Here is a 20,323-nt window from a genome sequence, read left to right on the forward strand (position 1 = left end):
TATTAAATGAAATTATGAACCGACGAAGGTTACATCAATGCAATTTCGCAATCGCAACATCAAGTTCACGTGACAAACCATCGCTAACTAATCACGGTTTATCCTCTCAAGTTGTATATATACTCCTTGCGACACAGAGATGTTACGAAAATTCCCTTAGTATACTATAGTTAATTTCAGAATTTCGGTAACTTCCAAGCTGCTCAAAGAGTATGGCTTAGTCAAGACCACTTGATTCGATTTAATGAATGAAGATTAACAATATATAGAGCAGAAATTCACCCCCAAAGTAATCGAAACCGCGTGGATTTTGATAATGACTGACATTTTTTATCTGGTCTAATGATCAAAGGCGTATAGCGAAATAGCTCGTGACTTGTATGGAAAAGGTTCATAACTTTTCGATAATAGTTTAAAATATTAATTTGATAAATGGTCTAAAATACCCATTTTATATAACCACGGATTGTTAGAGTTGTCTAGCTATCTACACCTTAGTTTATGGAAAACTGAACTACATAAAATTTATTCCAGTGCCATTCTCGTTAGTTCATCCCACTTTGAATTATCAATGAGTAAAAGTACTTAACATAAAACGCTTATCTTATAGAATAGGTCCTAACCATATACTGCTTGTGAGTAAATCGTGTGGATCAACTCCACATAATCACGGAAATAACACCCCAAACTTTAAAAAATGAAGCGTTAAAGGTGCATTGCCTTTTACTCCACCTTCTCATTCTAAGCCTAATTCGATCCTTTCTTTCTGGAGACCAAAGTCGCGGGAAAAGCCAAGCAGGGAGCGCCGCATTCAAAAGGGCGGGAGATATCTAGCAATAGGGGTGCTTCTCTGCCAAGCTAGCTTCTCTGCGCGCGCTCTCGTAGTCTCGTTCCTCTCCTCTCTCCTGCGTCTGACAATCCTTCACTCCCTATCTTCCCACCCCCTCCCCTCCCTCCTCTCACCACCGCGCGCGCTTCTGTTACGTTCCATCTCTATACCAGCTTTCATTTCATCCGCGAATCTCGTGCGCGCGCGAAAAGTCTTCCAGTCGGATTCTTCTTGGCGCCAAAAAGATTTCAGTTTCGCGCTTTTCTGGTTCTACTCGGTTTTGGCGCCCGTATCAGAGGTTAAAAACTTTAAACTCGTGTGGCAAGCTAAGCCGCTGGTTGTTTTGTTGCTAAAACAGTTGTCCATTTTAATAAAAAGAGGGTAATAAATAACACGGCCGTCTTCTATAGTGTCCGAGTAAAGGTCATTTTTAATTAAACATCGCGATTTAAAAGTTATTGGAAAATGTACGCGGATTCGAGTAGATCAATTTCAGACAGACTTTTGACTTAAAACGAAAAAACCCCTGAACTTAATGATATAGAACTAGATATTAGGGAAATTTTATATATATTTTTTTTTAAAAAAAAACTACAAATATTGCATTTTAAAAGCGGTTTGTGATTACAAACTTAATTATGGCCCTGGATTTCGTCGCTGGATGCGTTGGAGGTAATTATGATAATTAATTATTACAAATTAACGCATTCATTAATTAACTAACTAATTAAGGGTCTAATTTTCAATCTTAATTACTATTTGTATAATAATATATCAAACTGATTGGGGCGGCTTTCAAGAAGTATATTTTGGCATTAGGCCCAAATTTGGGGATCTATGATATTGAATTAAACGGAGCGTTTAAGAAGTGCCAAAATATCCTTCCCAACATAAAAAGTAACTCCAGACATTTTTAAAGATTTCTATTAGAGACTAACAGAAACAGAAACGTTCATAATATCATTTCCATGGTAACGTAGGGCAAAATATGTTTTTCCCATAAATAAGATTAAGATATATACTATCGTGTTTTCGGGAGTTTTTTTCTTTTTCTTAACTAGTCAAGAAATTGTTGATAAATAAGAAAAAGCAGCAAATAATATGCCGCTGTTAGTCTCAAAATTTTCCACTTTACGCTAGCAGTTAGCTAGTGCCCAAAACTTATCAATATAAACTAAATATTTATTATCTATGTAGATAACTCCCTCCAACGAAAAATACAAAAAAGAAAAAAAAACCATATTTAATTATCACAGAAATTTAATCCCAGCGAATTTCTTTTAATTTTTATCATTCATTATATAAAACCTCCCTCGAGTTTGAAAGAAAAAACCCGTTACTAAATCAGTTAAAAAAAGGTATTATAGTTTTTCAGCGGCTTAGAATTTCCATAGTGAAAAAATAAGACGCTCAAAGGAAGTAAAAATATTTTTCATCTAAGAAGGATTAAATTTGCATAAATAATCTTTATTGGAAGATGAGTTGCTTTCAAAATGGCGACCATCCTATAAAAATACTATTCCCCCCCCCCAAAAATTCAGGGGATTGTGAATCTATGGGAGTGCATTCAGTTTGGGGTCACTCTTTGGAATTATAAACATCAGGTTGCAGGTTGCAATTGTTACATACTCCTGAATTTATGGTATCTGGACTCTCAAAGGTTTGCAACTTCCAAAGTATCATATTTACCTAAAAGTTTATCACGTGACAAGAACAGGTGGATGTCATAACTTAAATGTTAATTAGGCCTACACATTCCCATTAAAAAAAACAGTAAAAGTGTTCTTAACTTGGAAGCAATTCTTTGAAAAAAATATTTAACAAAATCCAAATAATGTTAATCATTTTAATTTCAATTCGTTTTGGTCTCCTTGGCCTAGTTTTACTTTTCGAAACTCCATCTCTAAAGCCTAATTTTCATTAAAAAAAAAAAAAAGAATGCTAGGTTGTTTTAAAACCATTTTTTTTACGTCGGGCATCATCTGCCAAAAGACCCACTTTATCCCCTAAAGATCTTACAGAAACATTCAAGATAAAATTATACCATAATTTGAACCTAAAACCAACACTAAATGAGCCGCATTTAAAAAGTACGAGTCCTCCTTTTGACTACGGAACTATCTCCAGTTGAACAATAGGCCATTCCATTAATTTCAGATGAAAAGCAAACACTACAGGGGCGGGGGAGGTCGCCTTCTAGGGTTATTTCGCTGGCGCCAAGATGCACCGCTAGAGGAGGCACGCGTCGACTAGCCTCATGGCCGCGTCTATAGTGAACTCGGGTTCCATCTAGTGTTGCCTCTTTGTTGGCAATAAGCCTCTTCGATGTAAAAATAAGGAGTTGGCAACCCTCAGTATCGAGACGTACAAGGGGGCTGACCCATAGCCCACTCTGCGCTCTCTCTGGACCCAAAAAGCCTAGAGCGCAGGCGCTGAATAGCGAGATGGAAGGCAGAGTTTTGCCCCCTAGTCTTTCCCTCTGAGTTACATAGAAGAGGCTTGTAACTTAAGAGGATGGTATCCCGCCTGTGTGTTGGTTTCTCTTTGCAAGTAATTTATGAAATGTTCTATAGTAACCCTAAAGAGTATGCATTTGGTGGAGGAGTTCTGTTATCTTTTATGAGACCATAGGGGATAAAATAAAAGAAGACAAAGTCAATTTTTGGCAACGGTAGTTGAAGGACCTAACCATCAATGTGTTAAAATATCGGGGATCTTTTTACACTTCCTGGTCCTCTAAATCACCTTAATTGAAGCAGGGGCTTTGGGCCAATATTCTAATTTTAACCCCGAGTCGCCCAAAAATTTCAATGTCAAGTTTTCTAAAAATTTCTTCTTTTTTTTTTAATTGATCCCATGGGAGTTGTTGCGACATAGCTATGGCAAAAGTAGGCGGATATTTGCATGTAAGCAAATATAAGAATATTTTCGCAGCTTCTTCCGCAAAGCAAGTTGCCAACGGAGTAAAAAAAATTATAATAAACCATGGGTTAATTTTAGATTTTTAAGATTTGGTGTTTATATTACGTAATGACCTCGACGGTCTCGTGATTAATTAGGTTTCGAGAGATGAAATATATCGTCAAGTATTTTAGTCGCCAAAATTCGGGCTGAACTTGACTTCAGTTGTCTAATGTATTGTTTAGACTGATAAGTGGTTTTTCCTAAAATAACTAGATCAACTTCCCAAGTAATGTTCCCTAAAATAACAACATCAACTTGCTAAGTAATTCCCCCCCCCCAAAGGACGTCCAAAGTTATTTTCCCCAAGAGAAATAACCCAAAGAAAAATAGACATTGACACTTTCCACAAGGAAATAGACATTCATTCATTTTTCCCTAAAAATAAGACATTCAGTCACTTTTTCCCTAAAAATAAGACATTCAGTCACTTTTCCCTAAAAAATAGACATTCATTCATTTCCCCCCCCCCCCCAAAATAGACATTCATTCATTTTTCCCTAAAAAAAATTACTGCCCCAATTATTTTTCAATATAAATGTCAACATCAAAATTCATCCCCGTTCGTAATCACCGCCGCACTAATTACTTTTCCAAAGCGATGTTCCAATTAAGAGTTTTTTTACGGTGAAACAAAGTAAATTTTTCATCAACTAAATAAATTGAAAATAATCCGCTTAGAAACAGCCCTTCTAAACTTGACGATTTAATACTAATAAATTTATGTAGTTAAGACTAGACTGGGAAAAACTTCAGAGATATGAAGCAAAAGCAGCCAAAGATTTCTAGACAAACTTATCAGCGATTTAATATAGTTAAAATAAAAAACGCGTCAACTATAAAAATCGAAACTTAAAACCAAAGACAACGTCTGTTATCTATATATATTTATTATAAGCGATAGGGATTTTCTATGGATAATCTGTTTCAGCCACGTACACAAGGTATATAGAGGTTCAATTTCCCATCGGGGGGGGGGGGAGATTTAAGAAAACGCTAAATTAACCCGGGAAACGTAATCCTCAACCTCAACAAAAGGTCGACCATCGATTTCTGGGGCTCTTTGCGGGAAAATATCCTCTCTGTCTCACCTCCTACCTCCTCTCCACTACTCTACTCTGAAGCCATTTTAAAACCGTTGTCCAAAAATATAATTTAAAATAAAATAAGGAAGCTTGGCCTATTAGTGGATTTAAATGCTAAAAACAACAATTAAAAAAAACCCCTAATTAATATATTAATTTCGCAACACATCTTTCTCTATTTCCAGGTTGCGCTGGCGTGCTTGTTGGCCATCCATTCGACACAGTGAAGGTATGGTATAACACGCGACTTTGCGTTTAAAATATGCTTGTATTTCAGTCTAGAAATTCCCCACTCAAACTTGACCCTAGTTTTAGCTGTATAGAATATTACGCTTGACACTTGTAATGGACAGACAGTCAAGGAGTAGATGGGAAGGGACAGTCGAGATCAATATCGTTTAAGAAGGGATGGGCAGGTGAGAGGCATCTCGTGCAGACAAGGCTAAAGAAAGACCTTATAGCATCTCGTGCACACCAGCCTTAATCCGAGGGGGTAGACACTTGAGAACTCAGGTGTACAATATGCAGGGTTGGCAAGTTTTTGCCAGGGGTGGAAAAAACCGCGGTTTTTACCTGGTAAAAACCGGGTGGCAAAAACTAATCTTTCCGCGGTTTTTACCGCGCGGTTTAAACCAGGTTAAAACCGGTGGCAAAAACCATTTTTTCCGCGGTTTTTTCCACTTTTTAAGGTTTTTTCCAGTTGCTATGTGAAGTATTTGACTAATTATTCGTTAAATATTTGCGAAAAACCTGGCAAATTTGAATACTAAAAATTTAATAGAGTAATAACCACCTCAAATTTAAAAATTAAAAATACAAACATCACGAAAATGCACTTAAAACTCGCTAGTTTACCACTTTGTAACCATGAATTTAGTTTTTGCCGGTTTTTTCCGTTTTTGCCAACCCTGACAATATGTCTTGAACTCAATGTACTGTCAAAGCTGAACTCTTTTGAACTCAGGTGTACACAGAGATCCAGAGCGTCTACTCCCTCCCCTTAATCATTCAATAAACTCTACTACTCCAGTTTCCCAACTACGTGCCCAAAAAGGGCATCCATTCGCGAGCCTAGAACTCAAGAACTTATATCAGACATTTAAATGTCTTGACAGGTACGCCTACAAACGCAAGATGCTAAAAAGCCCGTCTATCGTGGAACCTATCATTGTCTGTCGCTTATCGTTAAAAAAGAATCGGTAAGTTTAGGGTTGAATAGAAAAGAAGGAGTTCCGAAAGGTCATTTTAATGATTGATGGTCTTTGATCCAAAATAGGCTATCGGACTTTTCAAGGGCATGTCTTCCCCGATGGCTGGTCTTGGTTTTATCAACGCCATCGTCTTTGGTGTCTACGGAACCATGCAACGGTATATGGCGGACCCTAACTCCATCAAGGGTCATTTCATTGCCGGAAGCACCGCTGGTCTGGTGCAATCTCTAGTCACTTCGCCCATGGAAATGACCAAAATCCGGGTTCAACTTCAGGGTCATCTTATCGAGTCGGGATCATCGTCCAACAATAAATTACTCCCCAGAGGCGCTCGTTACAAAAACCCTTTCGATTGTTTGGTCAAAGTTCACCGCGCTGAAGGCCTAAGAGGAATTTATCGCGGTTTTGGCATCACTGTCCTCAGAGACTGTCCAGGCTTCGGGGTCTACTTCGCTTGCAATGAATTCTTCACTCAAAAGATCTTCGCCGATAGTGAGGGTAACTTAAGTACCCCCAGTTTAATGATGGCCGGTGGTCTAGCTGGCGTCACATCCTGGATCTTTTGTTACCCCACGGACGTCATCAAGTCCAGATTGCAGGCGGATGGCGTGTCCGGGGCCAAGATATACAATAACTTCTGGGATTGCACCGTCAAGAGTTACAAGGCGGAAGGTCCCTGGGTTTTCTTCAGAGGTTTCAACACCACCATCATACGAGCGTTTCCCGTCAACGCTACAACGTTTACTGTCGTGGCTTGGGTCATTCGCAACTTCGGAGAGACTTCCGGTAGTCATTCCACTAGTCCGTTGCTTTTAGAGAAAGATACGGCCGTCCCCGTCAAGGTAAATCGCGTATCGGGAGGAATGGACAATTGCATTTGATGATAACTACTATTGCTATTATTATAATGACCTTTTCTTCATTTTCACGGCTTTTTACACGTTTTTGGAAACTAAATTCGCGCGTCCTCGCGTCAGGATCTTCGAAACTAGTTCCTTGTCGCATTTTTATCGCTATATCATTCCTCCGTAGCTTTCGTAAGGTTTTTTTTTTTTTTTGATTCGGTATTTACACGTATCACGCCAAGGCCTAAATTAATCGCCGTCTAGTTAACCCTAGTTTTTAGGCCTACTTTTTTTTTGCATTTGCTAATAATCGCGAAAGACGAAAGTGAGAAACATAATGGTGTAATTGAAAGAGATATTATATTCCGGATTTATAAAATGAAAAACCATTCGAGTATTTAAAATATTTATATAACTTTTAAGACTATCGTTTCGCGCAATATTATAAACCAAAGAATCTCTCGTTTAACTGTTTAAATAGGCCTAACCTTCGACCCCTTAACCCCCCCCCCGTACCTCGCGCGCCAAGTGCCTAATTAAATATTCAAAATGGGGCTTAGGCCAAGGCCTAGTTTTTTCTCGAGGCTCTTTGTAACTTAAGGCTGCCTCTCTCTTATAAGAGTTTACTATTTTAATATAAAAAGCTATTTTAAACAAACCATATATAGTCTACAATAAAGTCAATGTTTAAAATTAACCTTGGTGTTATTACTTTAATAGAAATTAAACAAGGTACTTACGCAAATACAGATGAGATCCAACGTTCCACGTTTGATAATACATGGCAAAAAGCCGGCAAATGGTGCACCCCCTCCCCCTACTATGGATGGTGGCGCCATCTAAGCAAAAGAGATAAAACTAATGTTTTTTCCGAATCCATTCTAATTAGCCTTATTCCTGATCAGCGCCATCTACCCATAGCGGTGACTTTGAGAACTACTGTAAGCGGCAAGCCAATCAGATATCGCTAAAATCTGGTGACGTCATTTTTGGTAAGACCCGAGAGTGCCAGTCAGTGACGTCACCAGATTTTAGCGACATCTGATTGGCTTGCCGCTTACAGTAGTTCTCAAAGTCACCGCTATGGGTAGGTGGCGCTGATAAGGAATAAGGCTAATTTTCACTTAAGTTTCGTATTTAAATGAAACAAATAATCACATTATTCATTTTATTTTTCTCAAGTGATTTTCACATAAGGGGGAGGGAGGGGGGCGGCTCTACTTTTTGAGTTTTTACAATTTGTGATTCAAATTTTTTTAAATATTAGAATCCCTTTTAAATTAATTAATTTAAAAAAGAAAATTAAGTGATAGTAAAGAGGGGCTTTAGCATTAGGCAGAGTCATTATAAAACTGCGAGCTATGAATCAATATTCCCAAAAATGGAATAGAGTACTTTTTTAGTTTTTTTTTTATTTTTGTAGCAAAACTTTAGCACCTTTTAGTAAAAAATAACAGAGATGGGGAAACAAAAGTGAAAATAATTTTAATATTAATTAAATACCACCCACTTAATTTTGAAGATAATTTTAGTACTTAAAAGTGCTTAACATCAATTATATTTAACGTATATGCTTCAATCAAAATTTAATGAACAATTTGATTAAAAAAAAACTAAGGAAGAAGTGTTTTCTTTTTTTTTTTTGTTTTCCATATATGAAAAAGAAAAAATTAATTATGTTGGTGGGATAGAAACATAATTAGTTAATTACTAATTTTCATGATTAAATCTTTCAAATATTTTAAGAAATCTTCATACATTAAACTCTAAAAAGACTTTTATTTACAAGAAAAAATAAGTTTTCATAGCTCTTGATGAAGCTTTCGAAGGCGAGGGAAAGAAGTAAACGTTTACATACAAGTCCCAGTCATTCGGTAAATTTGAAATTTCCTTTACTTCTTTAAATTCATTGGAAAAAACAAAACAAAAAAAAAAAACAAATAATAATTAAAAAACATGATTTGATTTTTTTTAGAATTTCTCTGATGGTTTTTTCCCCCCCATTCTTTCACACACTTTCGCGTTAAAACAACACGCACTTTTTTTTTACACAATTTCCTTCCTAAAAAAAAAAAAAAGGATCATTTAAATGATATTTCATAAGGGACGAAACGAAACTGTTAGGTTCAAGTAAGAGTCACGTGTTTAGTTGTCTTTATACAGAATATATATTTATATATATATATATATAAATGTTCAGGAGAGTTTTTTTAAGTTCCCATTCTCATTTTTTTTTCATTTAATTATTTTAATCTTGCTCAAATGTAAAGAAAATTTTCTCCGCTTCTAATTCAGACTTTTGTCCTCCGTTCCTTCAAAGAAAAAACGTTAAAAAAAGTTATAAAACTTTAATTAACAACACCTGAAACAAATTTCCTTACTTTGCTTTGGCATGTGTCAAAATATGAGACTTTAAATTCGTAGATTGCGCGAATTTTTTACTACAGCCATCGAAAGGGCAGACGTAAGGTCGGTCTCCCGTATGAATTCTAACATGTGTTCGTAAATTAAAGTCCAAAGAAAACCTTTTTCCACAACCTTCAAATGTACACTGAAAAATAAAGGTTTCAAAGAAGACGTTTTTATCTTTTAATTAATTGCTATTAAGTTAAAAAGGTTTCAAAGTTTTAAAAGACTTCATCATCAATTGCTATTATTAAGTTAATTAAATACCTGAAATGGTTTTTCTCCCGTATGAACTAACTGATGTCTTTTTAATTTTGAGCTCTCAACAAATGCTTTTCCACATTCTGCACATACATGAACACGAGGGCCATGAGTGTGCAGATGTTTCCTCATGGCTGAATTATCTCTAAACATTTTTGTACATCCCTAAAACAAAAATTGTGCCCAAAAATGTTATAGTTTCCCTAAAACTACTCAAAACTCTTATTGATTGTCTCACTTTATGAGGGCATGCTATGGTTCTTGCTACATCATCACTTTGTTTTCTAGGTTTCATTCTAAAATGTTCGTTTGTTCGTTTGTTTCAATATAAAGCTCTTAATTAACATTTTTAAAATCATATAACACTCACGTTTTTTGCCTAGACTCGCCCCATCCCACCCTAGAACACAAAGATAATTATAAAATTAAATTAAATTATCTTACGATTAAATGTTATAAATTAGCTGATATTTATTTATTTACTTTGCAAATTCTGCTAATTGTTTTGGATCACTAAGATCAACACCAGGAATGGCGCTAGAATTTTTTTTCCCTGTCATGTATTCTGTGTAATCTGGATCAGGTTCCGGCGTTGCACTTTCCTCTGTTTATAATAACAATTAACTAATTTTAACCAAGTATTTTGTATTAGAGTTCAAGACTCTAACGCGACGACTTGTTTTAAAAATGGGGGGGGGGGCACGGAGTTGGGTGTGTGAGAGAGATTGTTGTGTTAAATGGATGGTAAGGTACTAAAGTACACTTAATAGTGTAGAATGAGAGAAAGAGGGGGTCAAAACACTTGTCAAAATAGCCTACCCACCCTGTTAACAAAATATTTTCCAACTTAAACAGTTGCTAATTAAGATTAAACTGGTGGAATATCCCCTAAAACTATTTATCCCTATCTTAAGTCTAAAAGTCACCTCAACCTTCTATAAAAACATTATATGTGACTGATCCCCAATTATGTTTTTAATTATCTTAATTGTGTTTTAATAAAGTGTTTTCATAAATTCAAATTATGCATTAATGGCCAAAACTTTGAAATTTTCACATTTTTAATTGTAATTGGATGTGTTTTGTTAAGTGAGCTGTAGTTATTGATCCACATAATTATACAAAAAGAATTATATACATATATTCAATGGACTTAAGGTACCTATAATTCAATTTGCCGCTAACCATAACAACAGCTGCAATGAGCTGTTATTCTCCCTAACCCCCCTCCCTCCTCTATGAAAGAAAATGGCCGACCTCCGCCATTATTGAAAGTCAGCCATCTTTAAAACAATTTTGGAATATGGCGGCGTGATGGCGGCCCCCATGGACATCGCGCTTTGTGTCTGCTTAAAATGACGTTTATTCCAAATAAATACTACTCCTAATTAATTACTATTTACCCGGTAACCTTGCTAAATAAGGCTAAGTTGATAAATAAGGCTCAACGCCCTACACCCCGTACTATCTATCCGTGAGTAGGCCTACGAAAGTCGGCAGCGAGAGGCGAGAGTTTGTTCAAAGGACAACATAACATACACTACCGAGGGCGCGGGGATAACTAATTAGGTTTAAAAAGTTGAAATTAACAATGACAAGGGGTAATTAATGTTGAAAATGGTTACATTACCGTCGTCGGCCCCGGATGCCCACATGGTAACCGAAAATTCGCCTTCCAATGTCTTGATTTGCACTTGTTTTTGTTCCCATTTTCGCGTGCTCCTATCGGTTTCGAAGGACAGTTCCGCGGGACTTTTACTTTTTAAGAGGCTTTTTTTGCCTTTTCTGGCTTTTTTACCGGACGTACTGGGACTAGTTTCGATTAAAACGTGATCGGGATTAGGAACTGGGATTTGGTCGTATCCCGCCAGCGCTTCCGAATCAGCATCGGGACCGCCAACGATTTCTTCTTGAGTTTGCAATATAATTTCTTCCCTTCCTGGTTCCGGTAAAGGTTGCAACGCGATCATAGGTTGTCCTTCCGCGTTTTCTACTACCGTTTCAACAGATTCTACCGGCATGTCCACTGGAATCGCCTCTATTTCGACTTCTTGAATTTCTGGTTGAATTTCGAGCTCGGACGACTCCATCTTGGCCGACGCGAACCGTAATGGCCGATTACAAAATGGCGATGTCGAATACCCCACGTGACCGCGGAAAGAAGCGACGTCATAGAGCGGCGGAAACGAGGGGCTTCCAATAGTCAGGATACGGTGCATTTACCCGCCCAAAGAGTCTGATTCTCGTTGACTACAGAGAGATTCGCTTTCGTTCTAATACACACCAACATTCAGCAACCGAACATTTTTAATTACTCAGTTTTTCCACAACGAGAAAATTTTATTTTAATAATGTCACATTCTTTATTAGGCTAAATAATTATTCATGTAATAAATAAGAAAATTTTAAACCAAGAATTAACATCGATTTGTGAGCTATTTTTAAAGATAAACACTGACGACCGGCAAAAGAAAAGAAAAAGTTATGACTAAAGTAAACGGAGGGTCTAACGCCGGCGTTTACCAAGGAGTATTTTTCTTGGAGTGAGAACGAAAGTTCCTTAAATATTCCCATTAAATTTATCTATGTCGCCTGTAATATTGCTCCATGGTGGCAAATTGCTAGCGGGCAATGGAAAATGGGGATAACAGTTCAATTACTGCAAAATTATGAAAAACAGCGCTTATAATACACAGAGGAAACTTTAATCGCTCTAATAGCGTTTTCCTTTGGGTCCTCGCGGAGCGCTCCCAAGGAGCAATAAAAATGGTAGTAGTAGTTTCCAGCTTTTTTAAAGACCGGTTTTGAAGAATAGGATCTCCTAGTTTTATTCCTCTATGGGAGCGCTCCGCGAGGACCCAAAGGAAAACGCTATAAATACGAGATACAATATTTGCCCTGTGAGATAGGCACTTTTCCGCCTTGAACTAGGGCGGGATGGAAAATTATGGAAATGTTTCGCCGGGTTGAGGGGGGGGGGAGAAATTTGAATCCCCACGGGGTCGTCACGTCAATTTCATAAGCGAGCGCGAAAAAGTAGTGACAGTCATTCGACATTAGTTCGCGGCCGCGCCTTTAGGCCTAAGTCACGCTGAAATATTCCATTTTATGTCGCCGAACGTTTAGTTACATTTACACAATGTTTTATAGTTTATTGTAATTAGGTTAAATATAAGTTAATAAGGTTTTTAAAAAATAAAGGAAAAATGGGCGCCAAAGTATCGCGAACGGATTTTGAGTGGACTTACACCGATGAACCTCATGCGTCCAGAAGGAAAGAAATTTTAAGTAAGTTTCGGCCTATATCGATTGAAAGTAAAATGCTTTTAACTAAGCGTTAAGTTTCCATCTACATCGATTGAAGTAAAAAGCTAATAACTAAGCAGAAATATTACTAATCCGGCGTAGTAATATTCATGAAGGGGGTATATTAAGTAATGACCTAGCTTAGCCTCTACTCTAGGATAGGAAAATATTACATTTAATTAATTATTATGACTTTGGATGTCTCTAATTTTTTTATGTTAAGGAAATTAGAGCTTGTAATTTAACAAGCTGGTAGTTGTACAGTGTTGTACTGTTGTACATGTAACTGAAAAACACAAAGTGTCTCTTAACCTTTATAATGGTGGGCAATTTAAGAATGATTTTTATAGTAGCAACACTATTTGCACCTGGGACTTAAAAATATTACGTTGTAACTGATTTGCTTTTAACTACAACTTACTAACACATCGTTTTGAGACTAGGAGGATTGATACCATTTACACCAGGAGGCCAGTCTACTAGAGTACAAAGTGCATCACCAAGTAGCCAGGCCTCCCAGTGTAACTGGTATCCATCCTCCTAGTCTGAAAACTATGTACATAAAAACGAAATAAATAATAAGTATTTCTATTACAGAAAAATATCCTGAAATAAAAAATTTGATGGGTCACGACAAAAATTTCAAATATGTAACCATTGGCATGGTTTTAGCTCAGTTTATAGCATTTTGGTTGCTTAGGGGAGCATCTTGGCAGACTTTAGTAATTATGGCATATTGTTTTGGTGGAGTGATAAACCATTCATTAACGCTGGCCGTTCATGAAATTGCGCACAATTTGGCCTTTGGCCATTCAAGACCCATGGCCAATAGATTATTTGGGTTCTTTGCAAACTTGCCTATTGGCATACCAATGTCTATTTCGTTTAAGAAGTACCATTTAGAACATCATAGATATCAGGTATATCATTTGATAAATCCCCCTTTCCCAACCCTAATTATATAATTAAGAATAAACTAAAATTAATTACTTTTATTTCCAAAGGGTGATGAGATACTAGATACTGATATTCCCACCAAACTAGAAGCTATTTTGTTCTGCAACACCGGAACTAAAATCCTTTGGGTCTTGTTACAACCATTGTTCTACTCTTTAAGGCCATTCCTGGTGAACCCCAAACCTCCTTGCAAACTAGAGTTGATTAATGTTGGGATACAACTAGTTTTTGATGGATTGCTGTGGTATTTTTGCGGTAAGTCCCACCCAAAAAGAAATAGAGACAACAGCCATAGACCTAATTTGATAACAATTATATTTAAAAGGTCTGAGTGTCCTTCTCTATGCCATTGGTGGAACTCTAGTAGCCATGGGATTGCACCCTGTTGCCGGTCACTTTATTTCGGAACATTACATGTTCAAGAAAGGATTTGAAACCTATTCATATTATGGCCCTCTAAACTTTATCACGTTTAATGTAGGGTATCACATGGAGCATCATGATTTCCCCAGTGTTCCTGGTTCACGTTTACCCATGGTAAGACATCGCAAAAGATGGTTATAACAATCCCAAAATGCTTGCCTACAATGTTATTCACTATCGAAGCATCTTAGCTTATCTTTTCCCCCCCAGTTAGAATTTAAGTAATCAAATAGTTTTACGTTTCAAAAAGGTCAAAAAGATTGCTGCCGAGTACTATGATGATTTGCCTCAACACAATTCGTGGGTTAGAGTCCTTTATGACTTCATTACGGACCCCGAAATTGGACCATATGCCAGAATAAAGAGAAAACATTTGGAAGTATCCAAAGCCGGATAAAATCAATCAAAATTAGAAAGTTTTGGGACAGAAAGGAAAAAAAAAAATTAAAAACTTTTTAAGCTATTTTTAAAGTTGCCAACTTGCCCTCTCTTTTTTTTGTAAAAGACAAATCTGATAAAAAAAATAGGTGAAAATAGGTCAAAAAAATATATATATATATATAAGGAGAGATCTTTAAAAAGATAGAAGAGGAGAGGAAAATATCTTCATTCCTCTAACTTCTTCTATGATACCATAATATCCATAAAAAAAAAAAAAAAAACCAGTAACTGTATTTAATCTTATCAGTTTATTTGGTGGTGCCCTTTCATATGTTATTCAACTTTGCTGTAGTCAAGTAACTCGAGTTAGCCTCTCAGATTTCAACAAATATTCTTTGCCACTAGTGGAACCCCAACCTTTGGCTTTCTAAAGGGCGCCTTAGCTTAAATAAATTCGAACAAAACAAAACTTAAACTTTAAAAGAGAGCATGCATTGATTGCTGATAATTTGAAAAGATAATATTTTTTTGGAGAAAGAGTCTGAAGGACAATAACGAAAAAAGGTCATATTTCAAAAGTTATTGCCCACTCCCCCCCCCCTTATTATAAAATTATATACTCTTTTAGCTATTAAGTAATAATAATTTATATATTTTAAATATTAATCTAAAGAATGTCTTAGACGCTTGTTATTAATATTAAAGTTCTTATCCAATTTACAAAAGGAAATTGAAATAATTATAACTTATCGTTTAACACAATCTACAATCTACGTGACCAAACTGATAAGATTTTAACAACGTATGATATGACTCAAAAATTGTATTATCGGCAATATTTAAGTGTTGAAGCTAGTCTTTCAATGATTAATTTAATATCAGTACCTCTAAATTTAACACTTATTTATCTGGAGCATTAGATTAAGTAAACTGCTATTAATAATTAATAATATAATCCATCGCGTCGCGTGCTTACCCCATATTGTTAATAATATTATGAATAAAATATAATTATTAAATTCTGCTTCGTACCTTTTGAAAAAAAAACTATGTTTTATTTTGCATCATTTATTTCGTTTTCAGGTGATATCCTTTGAGTGGAATACTTTACCATCATTTTTTCATACATTCTTTCATCCTAGTTAACATAATAATAGTTAATCATTTTTATATAGTTATAAATAGGCCTAACTTAACATAAGAATCATTATACCTTTTCCGAAACTGAAGGTCTAATTTTGTTGAATGCAACTTCAAAATGTTCCATCGTGACTTGTAATGAAGATACACTTTCTTTTTCATTAAAAACGCCTTTTAAAGCCGCGACTGAAGCTTCTCTAACAAGTGCAGCCAAATCCGCACCCCTAATATATATATATATATAGTATAGTACCTGTACTATCAACTTTACCTTTGACCCTTAATTATTATATTTAAAGTTTAAAACTTACGTGAAACCGTGACATTTATTATCGCGAGCTAAATTATGAAGATCCACGTCTTTAAGAGGAGGTTTGGTCCCATTTTTCGTCAAAGTTATTAATATGTCTTCCCTATCTTCGGCAGATGGTAAACCGACAAAAAGAACTTTGTCTAAACGACCCGGTCGTAACATTGCTGTGTCTATTATATCTGGTCTATTTGTGGCTGCCAACACAAAAACTTGTTTTCTAGACTCTAAACCATCCATTTCGGTCAAGAGTTGATTTACAACTCTTGCACTTGAACCTGACTACACGTTAGTAAATGTAACGGAATATGAAATAATGAATATCTTTCAAAGTGCGAGTTCTCTTCTTACATCAGAGTTATCTGATCTTTTTGGACAAAGAGCATCAATCTCATCAAAGAAAATGACGCAAGGGGAGGAATTTCTAGCTCTTTGGAAAACCTGACGTACTGCTCTTTCACTTTCACCAACATACTGAATTTAACAATACAATTTAAAAGTTTGAAACTTAAACTAAGTCGATTAACAAACCATATTAATTAATTCTGGTCCCTTAACCGATATAAAGTTGATTCCAGATTCATTAGCGATAGCCTTTTGAAATTAAACAAATATTATCAAAATTTCCTGCATTTGTTTTTCCATTACCGTCAACAGTAACCATCCATACCTTAGCTAAAAGAGTTTTCCCACAACCAGGAGGTCCGCACAATAAAATTCCAGCTGAACTGGACAATCCCAACTTCTCATACTCTTCTCTATGCGTAACTGGAGCCATTATGCAGAGTTGAAGTTCTTCTCTAATATTCTTCAATGCACCCACGTCATTCCAAGTTGTATCAGGGACTGTAGCAAATCCTTCTCTCTTAGCAGACGGTTGAACCAATTTTAAAGCTATCTATTAAAGAGTCAAGACAAAAGAAATAATTAAAATTTACCATTAACTAAAAGCGTAATAATTAATAACCTACCTCAAAATCTTTTTGTTCAATGTACAAATTTTCAAGTTGTTCTTCCGTTAAAGGTGACGTTTCTTCTAACCAATTCATAGCAGATTGAACAGGATCATTTGAATCAATAGCTTTAGTTTCTATAGATTTGTGTAAAGCTTCAAACGTTCTGTTTTAAGAATTAATAATACTTAAATGCTTAGTTAATTAAAATCCTCATTTGTCCTTAATCACCTATTAATCGCGCAAGTTGCAGCTTCCCTAGCTAAAGCCATTAAGTCAGCTCCAACATAACCTGGCGTCTGATGAGCAAGACTCAAATAATCAAAGTCAGGCTGAAGTTTCAAGTTCTTGCACAGAACTTTCAAGATTCTTCAGGTTATTAAACGCGAACAATGAATTGTTAAAATAATTAATGCTAATTCCTTTAAATTAAATAATGCACCTGCTTCTGGCTGCTTCATTTGGAATTCCAAGACAAATTTCGCGATCGAAACGACCCGCTCTACGTAATGCTGGGTCTAAAGAGTCTGGACGGTTTGTGGCACCAATTACAAGGACCTGAGTTGTTGCGTCCTTTTGATTTAAATCTATCGTAGTATAATTGCTTAAATTCGCGTTTCCCGTAATTTTAACAAGTAATAGTTATAAAACTAACTTAATATTAAAAAAAACTGTTTTAAAACAACTGAAAATTGAGGGGGTGATAATAACCAAGTACATAATCTAACAACCTCTTACACATAAAACCATACAATTTTTTTTAAATTTAAAAGGATAATTTTAGATAAAAGTTCTTAGAAAGTAATTTCCTTCTATATTTGACGCACATGACCAGATGTTATTGAATACAAAGTAGGATTTAAACCAGGAAACTTTCCCCCAAAATGCTTAAAAAAAATCCTTTCTTTTCAAAATTATCCATAAAGACACTGAGATCATATATAATTTATAGTGAAAAGTAAAATGAAAACTGACCATCAAGGCAAGTTAAAAGTTGCGCAACTATTCTCCTTTCCATTTCCCTCATTGCCGTTTCTCTTTTAGGCGTGATCGCGTCAATTTCGTCAATAAAGAGAAGGCAAGGCGCGCTATTAACAGCTTTTTCAAATATATCTCGGATTTTCTCTTCAGATTCCCCTGAAACTCCAGAGACAATTTCTGTCGCGGCAATTTTGATAAAAGGTAATTCAAGTTCCTAAACGTTTTTTAACAGTTTTTTCAGATCATTTTTGGTTCTAAAGTTAAGTAGATTAGTTTGAACTATCTTACACCAGCAATAGCATAAGCTAAATGAGTTTTTCCTGAACCTGGGGGACCGTGTAGTAAAAAACCCCTTGGAGGTATAACCCCCAATTGTTGATAAATTTCTGGATGTTTCATGTGCACTAATAATTTGCAAATGTCCTAAAATTTACAGATTTTAAACGTGACATTCTTATTAGTTTTAAGCTATTCGTTTACCAATAAGGTATCTTCGATTCCACCAACATCGGCAAATGTTTTATTAGAATTTTGTAAAGTTATTTCTAAAAATTTAAATTGGTTTTGATTGTAACTTCTAGATTAAAATCGGGCTATAACAATCGAACCTTTCTTTAATTTGGAAGTTTTAGGAACTTTCTGGGTTGATTTTGATAAAATATCTTCAGCTAATTTCTTCTCATTAAGTTTATCGGAAGACAAACTGTTCTCAGCTACACTATTATTAGTTTGGGATGGTGTAGAGGGTGCCTTTTTGTTGTACATATCAGTTATGGAATTGTTTGCTAGATTATTATCCTTCCATCATAACAACCAAAACAGAAAACCAACTTAATTAATTGGACACTCACTCCACTGTTTGAAACTAATAATTATAAATACGAAATACTGAAGCTTACAGGGTATTCTACCAATTCTATATCATCTCCAGATATATCACTAGAACTATCAAAGTCTTCAATGTCTAAATCACGTTCACTCGTAAGTAAATCCTCCATGACTATCAATCATTAAAATTACGATAAAATTTAATCATAGTTAAATAAATACCTAACCAACCAAATTATCACGTACTAAGCTTAACAAGAGAAGTAAATGCAATTTTTTTCTTTCTGCGGTATTCTGGATATTGTTTAAGTAACAGAGATACAATCTCATCCGCATCTTGAGTTTTACACTTCAGCTTAATTGGAAACGTAAATTTATATTAGACATGCATGCATGCATCACCTACCATTCCTCCTCCGTCCACATGGCATCAGAGGATTCAAATTATTAAGCAAAGGCTTAGAATATTACTTCTACGATTCGACGCATTAGTCTTGTATCCGTAATTTTAGGACTTTTTCTCGACTTTTTAAGCGGTCTCGGTGTTTCTTTAGGTTTAGAATATGCATCTTGCATCCTTTTTCTACGTTTTTTCGAACTATTTAAAGGTATAAAATCCATAACGATAACCTCCGGCTTCCGCGCTAACTTGAAGTTGAATTTTTAGCAAAGTTCGTCTGCTTGAAAAAGACTTGCGTAGTTCGGTTTAGTACTACACGTGGTTTCGGTCCACGTGTTCGACGAGTATTGCAGCATGGAATAAATAATACGTATTTTGGCCAAGTTGAGAATCCACAATGACAATACGTAGTATTTATACATATCCATGATTGCAGCATGGCTTCGTATAAAAACTACCCACCAAAATCATTTACGCATAAATAATACATTTTAACAAAGTTCATAAATTTGAAACACATGAATCATTAAATAAATGACATTAATTGTAATAACTATGCTTCAGAAGTCTCTTTAGACCTTAAAATAATTCTTGTTATAAGGCAGGAAATTATATTAAATAATATCACGTTTCATGGGGTTTGAACTTCACAACGCGGTTAACACCCACGATCAGATATTGAAATAAAAATTATTTTCATGACTCTGGGTTTATTATTTCGCTATAATTTGCTTGTTACGAAAAATAACTTATATATTTTTTCTTTGGATTTATATGTAATGTTTTATCCTCCCGTTTTATTGTTTCTCATTACTCTTGTACCTGTACATCGCTGTTGCCATCTGAGCCACCCGCTGGCTTTGTGAACATTTTTGTCATGATAAGTAAAACCAACTGGTGGCCGCATAACATCTGTGTTTATGATTAAATATAATTTCAAATGAAGTGAATGACCGTAGTATTTGCTTTCATCATGTGTTAGGCAAATTTATAGGCAGACTGATATGGCATAACATTACAATTTTAACCAAAAAAGGTGTAGCTTC

The 20,323-nt window shown here is 35.6% G+C and overlaps 4 protein-coding genes across 5 annotated transcripts; 2 read left to right on the forward strand and 2 right to left on the reverse strand.

Moving 5' to 3' along the window:
- Window positions 1-704: 704 nt before the first annotated feature.
- On the forward strand, window positions 705-7,628 carry LOC149717759 (mitochondrial basic amino acids transporter-like). The gene is made up of 4 exons (XM_089840681.1): window positions 705-1,501; window positions 5,061-5,104; window positions 5,991-6,074; window positions 6,152-7,628. Exons 1-4 carry the CDS (start codon window positions 1,468-1,470, stop codon window positions 6,965-6,967), a joined length of 978 nt encoding a protein of 325 aa, XP_089696807.1. The 5' UTR covers window positions 705-1,467; the 3' UTR covers window positions 6,968-7,628.
- A 457-nt stretch (window positions 7,629-8,085) lies between these two features.
- Window positions 8,086-12,198, reverse strand: LOC149717760 (transcription factor YY2-like). The gene is made up of 7 exons (XM_089840678.1): window positions 11,229-12,198; window positions 10,082-10,202; window positions 9,969-9,998; window positions 9,837-9,894; window positions 9,605-9,763; window positions 9,313-9,482; window positions 8,086-9,243 (listed from the first exon to the last, which is right to left on the reverse strand). The coding sequence occupies exons 1-7, from the start codon at window positions 11,815-11,817 to the stop codon at window positions 9,180-9,182; spliced, it is 1,191 nt and encodes a 396-aa protein (XP_089696804.1). The 5' UTR covers window positions 11,818-12,198; the 3' UTR covers window positions 8,086-9,179.
- Window positions 12,199-12,610: 412 nt separating this feature from the next.
- On the forward strand, window positions 12,611-15,684 carry ifc (delta4-sphingolipid-FADS-like protein ifc). Its single transcript, XM_089840682.1, has 5 exons — window positions 12,611-12,886; window positions 13,502-13,824; window positions 13,909-14,116; window positions 14,187-14,398; window positions 14,535-15,684. Exons 1-5 carry the CDS (start codon window positions 12,805-12,807, stop codon window positions 14,679-14,681), a joined length of 972 nt encoding a protein of 323 aa, XP_089696808.1. The 5' UTR covers window positions 12,611-12,804; the 3' UTR covers window positions 14,682-15,684.
- On the reverse strand, window positions 15,345-19,548 carry smid (nuclear valosin-containing protein-like smid). 2 transcript variants are annotated; one of them, XM_089840670.1, is made up of 17 exons: window positions 19,349-19,548; window positions 19,124-19,232; window positions 18,949-19,049; window positions 18,658-18,847; window positions 18,530-18,594; window positions 18,338-18,472; window positions 18,044-18,263; window positions 17,511-17,655; window positions 17,300-17,437; window positions 17,087-17,234; window positions 16,786-17,013; window positions 16,647-16,709; window positions 16,467-16,589; window positions 16,117-16,397; window positions 15,879-16,029; window positions 15,777-15,803; window positions 15,345-15,697 (listed from the first exon to the last, which is right to left on the reverse strand). In XM_089840670.1, the coding sequence occupies exons 1-17, from the start codon at window positions 19,496-19,498 to the stop codon at window positions 15,680-15,682; spliced, it is 2,292 nt and encodes a 763-aa protein (XP_089696796.1). In that variant the 5' UTR covers window positions 19,499-19,548; the 3' UTR covers window positions 15,345-15,679. The 2 variants fall into 2 exon arrangements, with proteins under 2 accessions (XP_089696796.1, XP_089696795.1); XM_089840669.1 differs by having other exon boundaries at window positions 15,695-15,803.
- Between the last annotated feature and the right edge of the window lie 775 nt (window positions 19,549-20,323).

The sequence above is a fragment of the Phalangium opilio genome, unplaced genomic scaffold, assembly GCF_054372755.1.
Source record: "Phalangium opilio isolate 3A_F unplaced genomic scaffold, DU_Popi_V2 ptg000003l_1, whole genome shotgun sequence".
Taxonomy (NCBI): Eukaryota; Metazoa; Arthropoda; class Arachnida; order Opiliones; family Phalangiidae; genus Phalangium; species Phalangium opilio.

What these genes read in the sequence shown, in the direction of transcription:
- smid (XM_089840669.1), bottom strand. Translation starts at nt 19,498, where the DNA reads ATGGATTTTATACCTTTAAATAGTTCGAAAAAACGTAGAAAAAGGATG. An exon ending in TACTTCTCTTGTTAAGCTTA is followed by an intron (nt 19,050 to 19,123) that starts GTACGTGATAAT and finishes AATGATTGATAG; the next exon opens with TCATGGAGGATTTACTTACG. An exon ending in ACTTTTAACTTGCCTTGATG is followed by an intron (nt 17,656 to 18,043) that starts GTCAGTTTTCAT and finishes ATACTACGATAG; the next exon opens with ATTTAAATCAAAAGGACGCA.
- LOC149717760 (XM_089840678.1), bottom strand. Translation starts at nt 11,817, where the DNA reads ATGCACCGTATCCTGACTATTGGAAGCCCCTCGTTTCCGCCGCTCTAT. An exon ending in CCATAGCATGCCCTCATAAA is followed by an intron (nt 9,764 to 9,836) that starts GTGAGACAATCA and finishes TTTTTGTTTTAG; the next exon opens with GGATGTACAAAAATGTTTAG. An exon ending in TTGACACATGCCAAAGCAAA is followed by an intron (nt 9,244 to 9,312) that starts GTAAGGAAATTT and finishes TTTTCTTTGAAG; the next exon opens with GAACGGAGGACAAAAGTCTG.
- LOC149717759 (XM_089840681.1), top strand. Translation starts at nt 1,468, where the DNA reads ATGGCCCTGGATTTCGTCGCTGGATGCGTTGGAG. An exon ending in ATCCATTCGACACAGTGAAG is followed by an intron (nt 5,105 to 5,990) that starts GTATGGTATAAC and finishes ATGTCTTGACAG; the next exon opens with GTACGCCTACAAACGCAAGA. An exon ending in TTATCGTTAAAAAAGAATCG is followed by an intron (nt 6,075 to 6,151) that starts GTAAGTTTAGGG and finishes GATCCAAAATAG; the next exon opens with GCTATCGGACTTTTCAAGGG.
- ifc (XM_089840682.1), top strand. Translation starts at nt 12,805, where the DNA reads ATGGGCGCCAAAGTATCGCGAACGGATTTTGAGTGGACTTACACCGAT. An exon ending in CAGAAGGAAAGAAATTTTAA is followed by an intron (nt 12,887 to 13,501) that starts GTAAGTTTCGGC and finishes TTTCTATTACAG; the next exon opens with AAAAATATCCTGAAATAAAA. An exon ending in ATTGCTGTGGTATTTTTGCG is followed by an intron (nt 14,117 to 14,186) that starts GTAAGTCCCACC and finishes TATATTTAAAAG; the next exon opens with GTCTGAGTGTCCTTCTCTAT.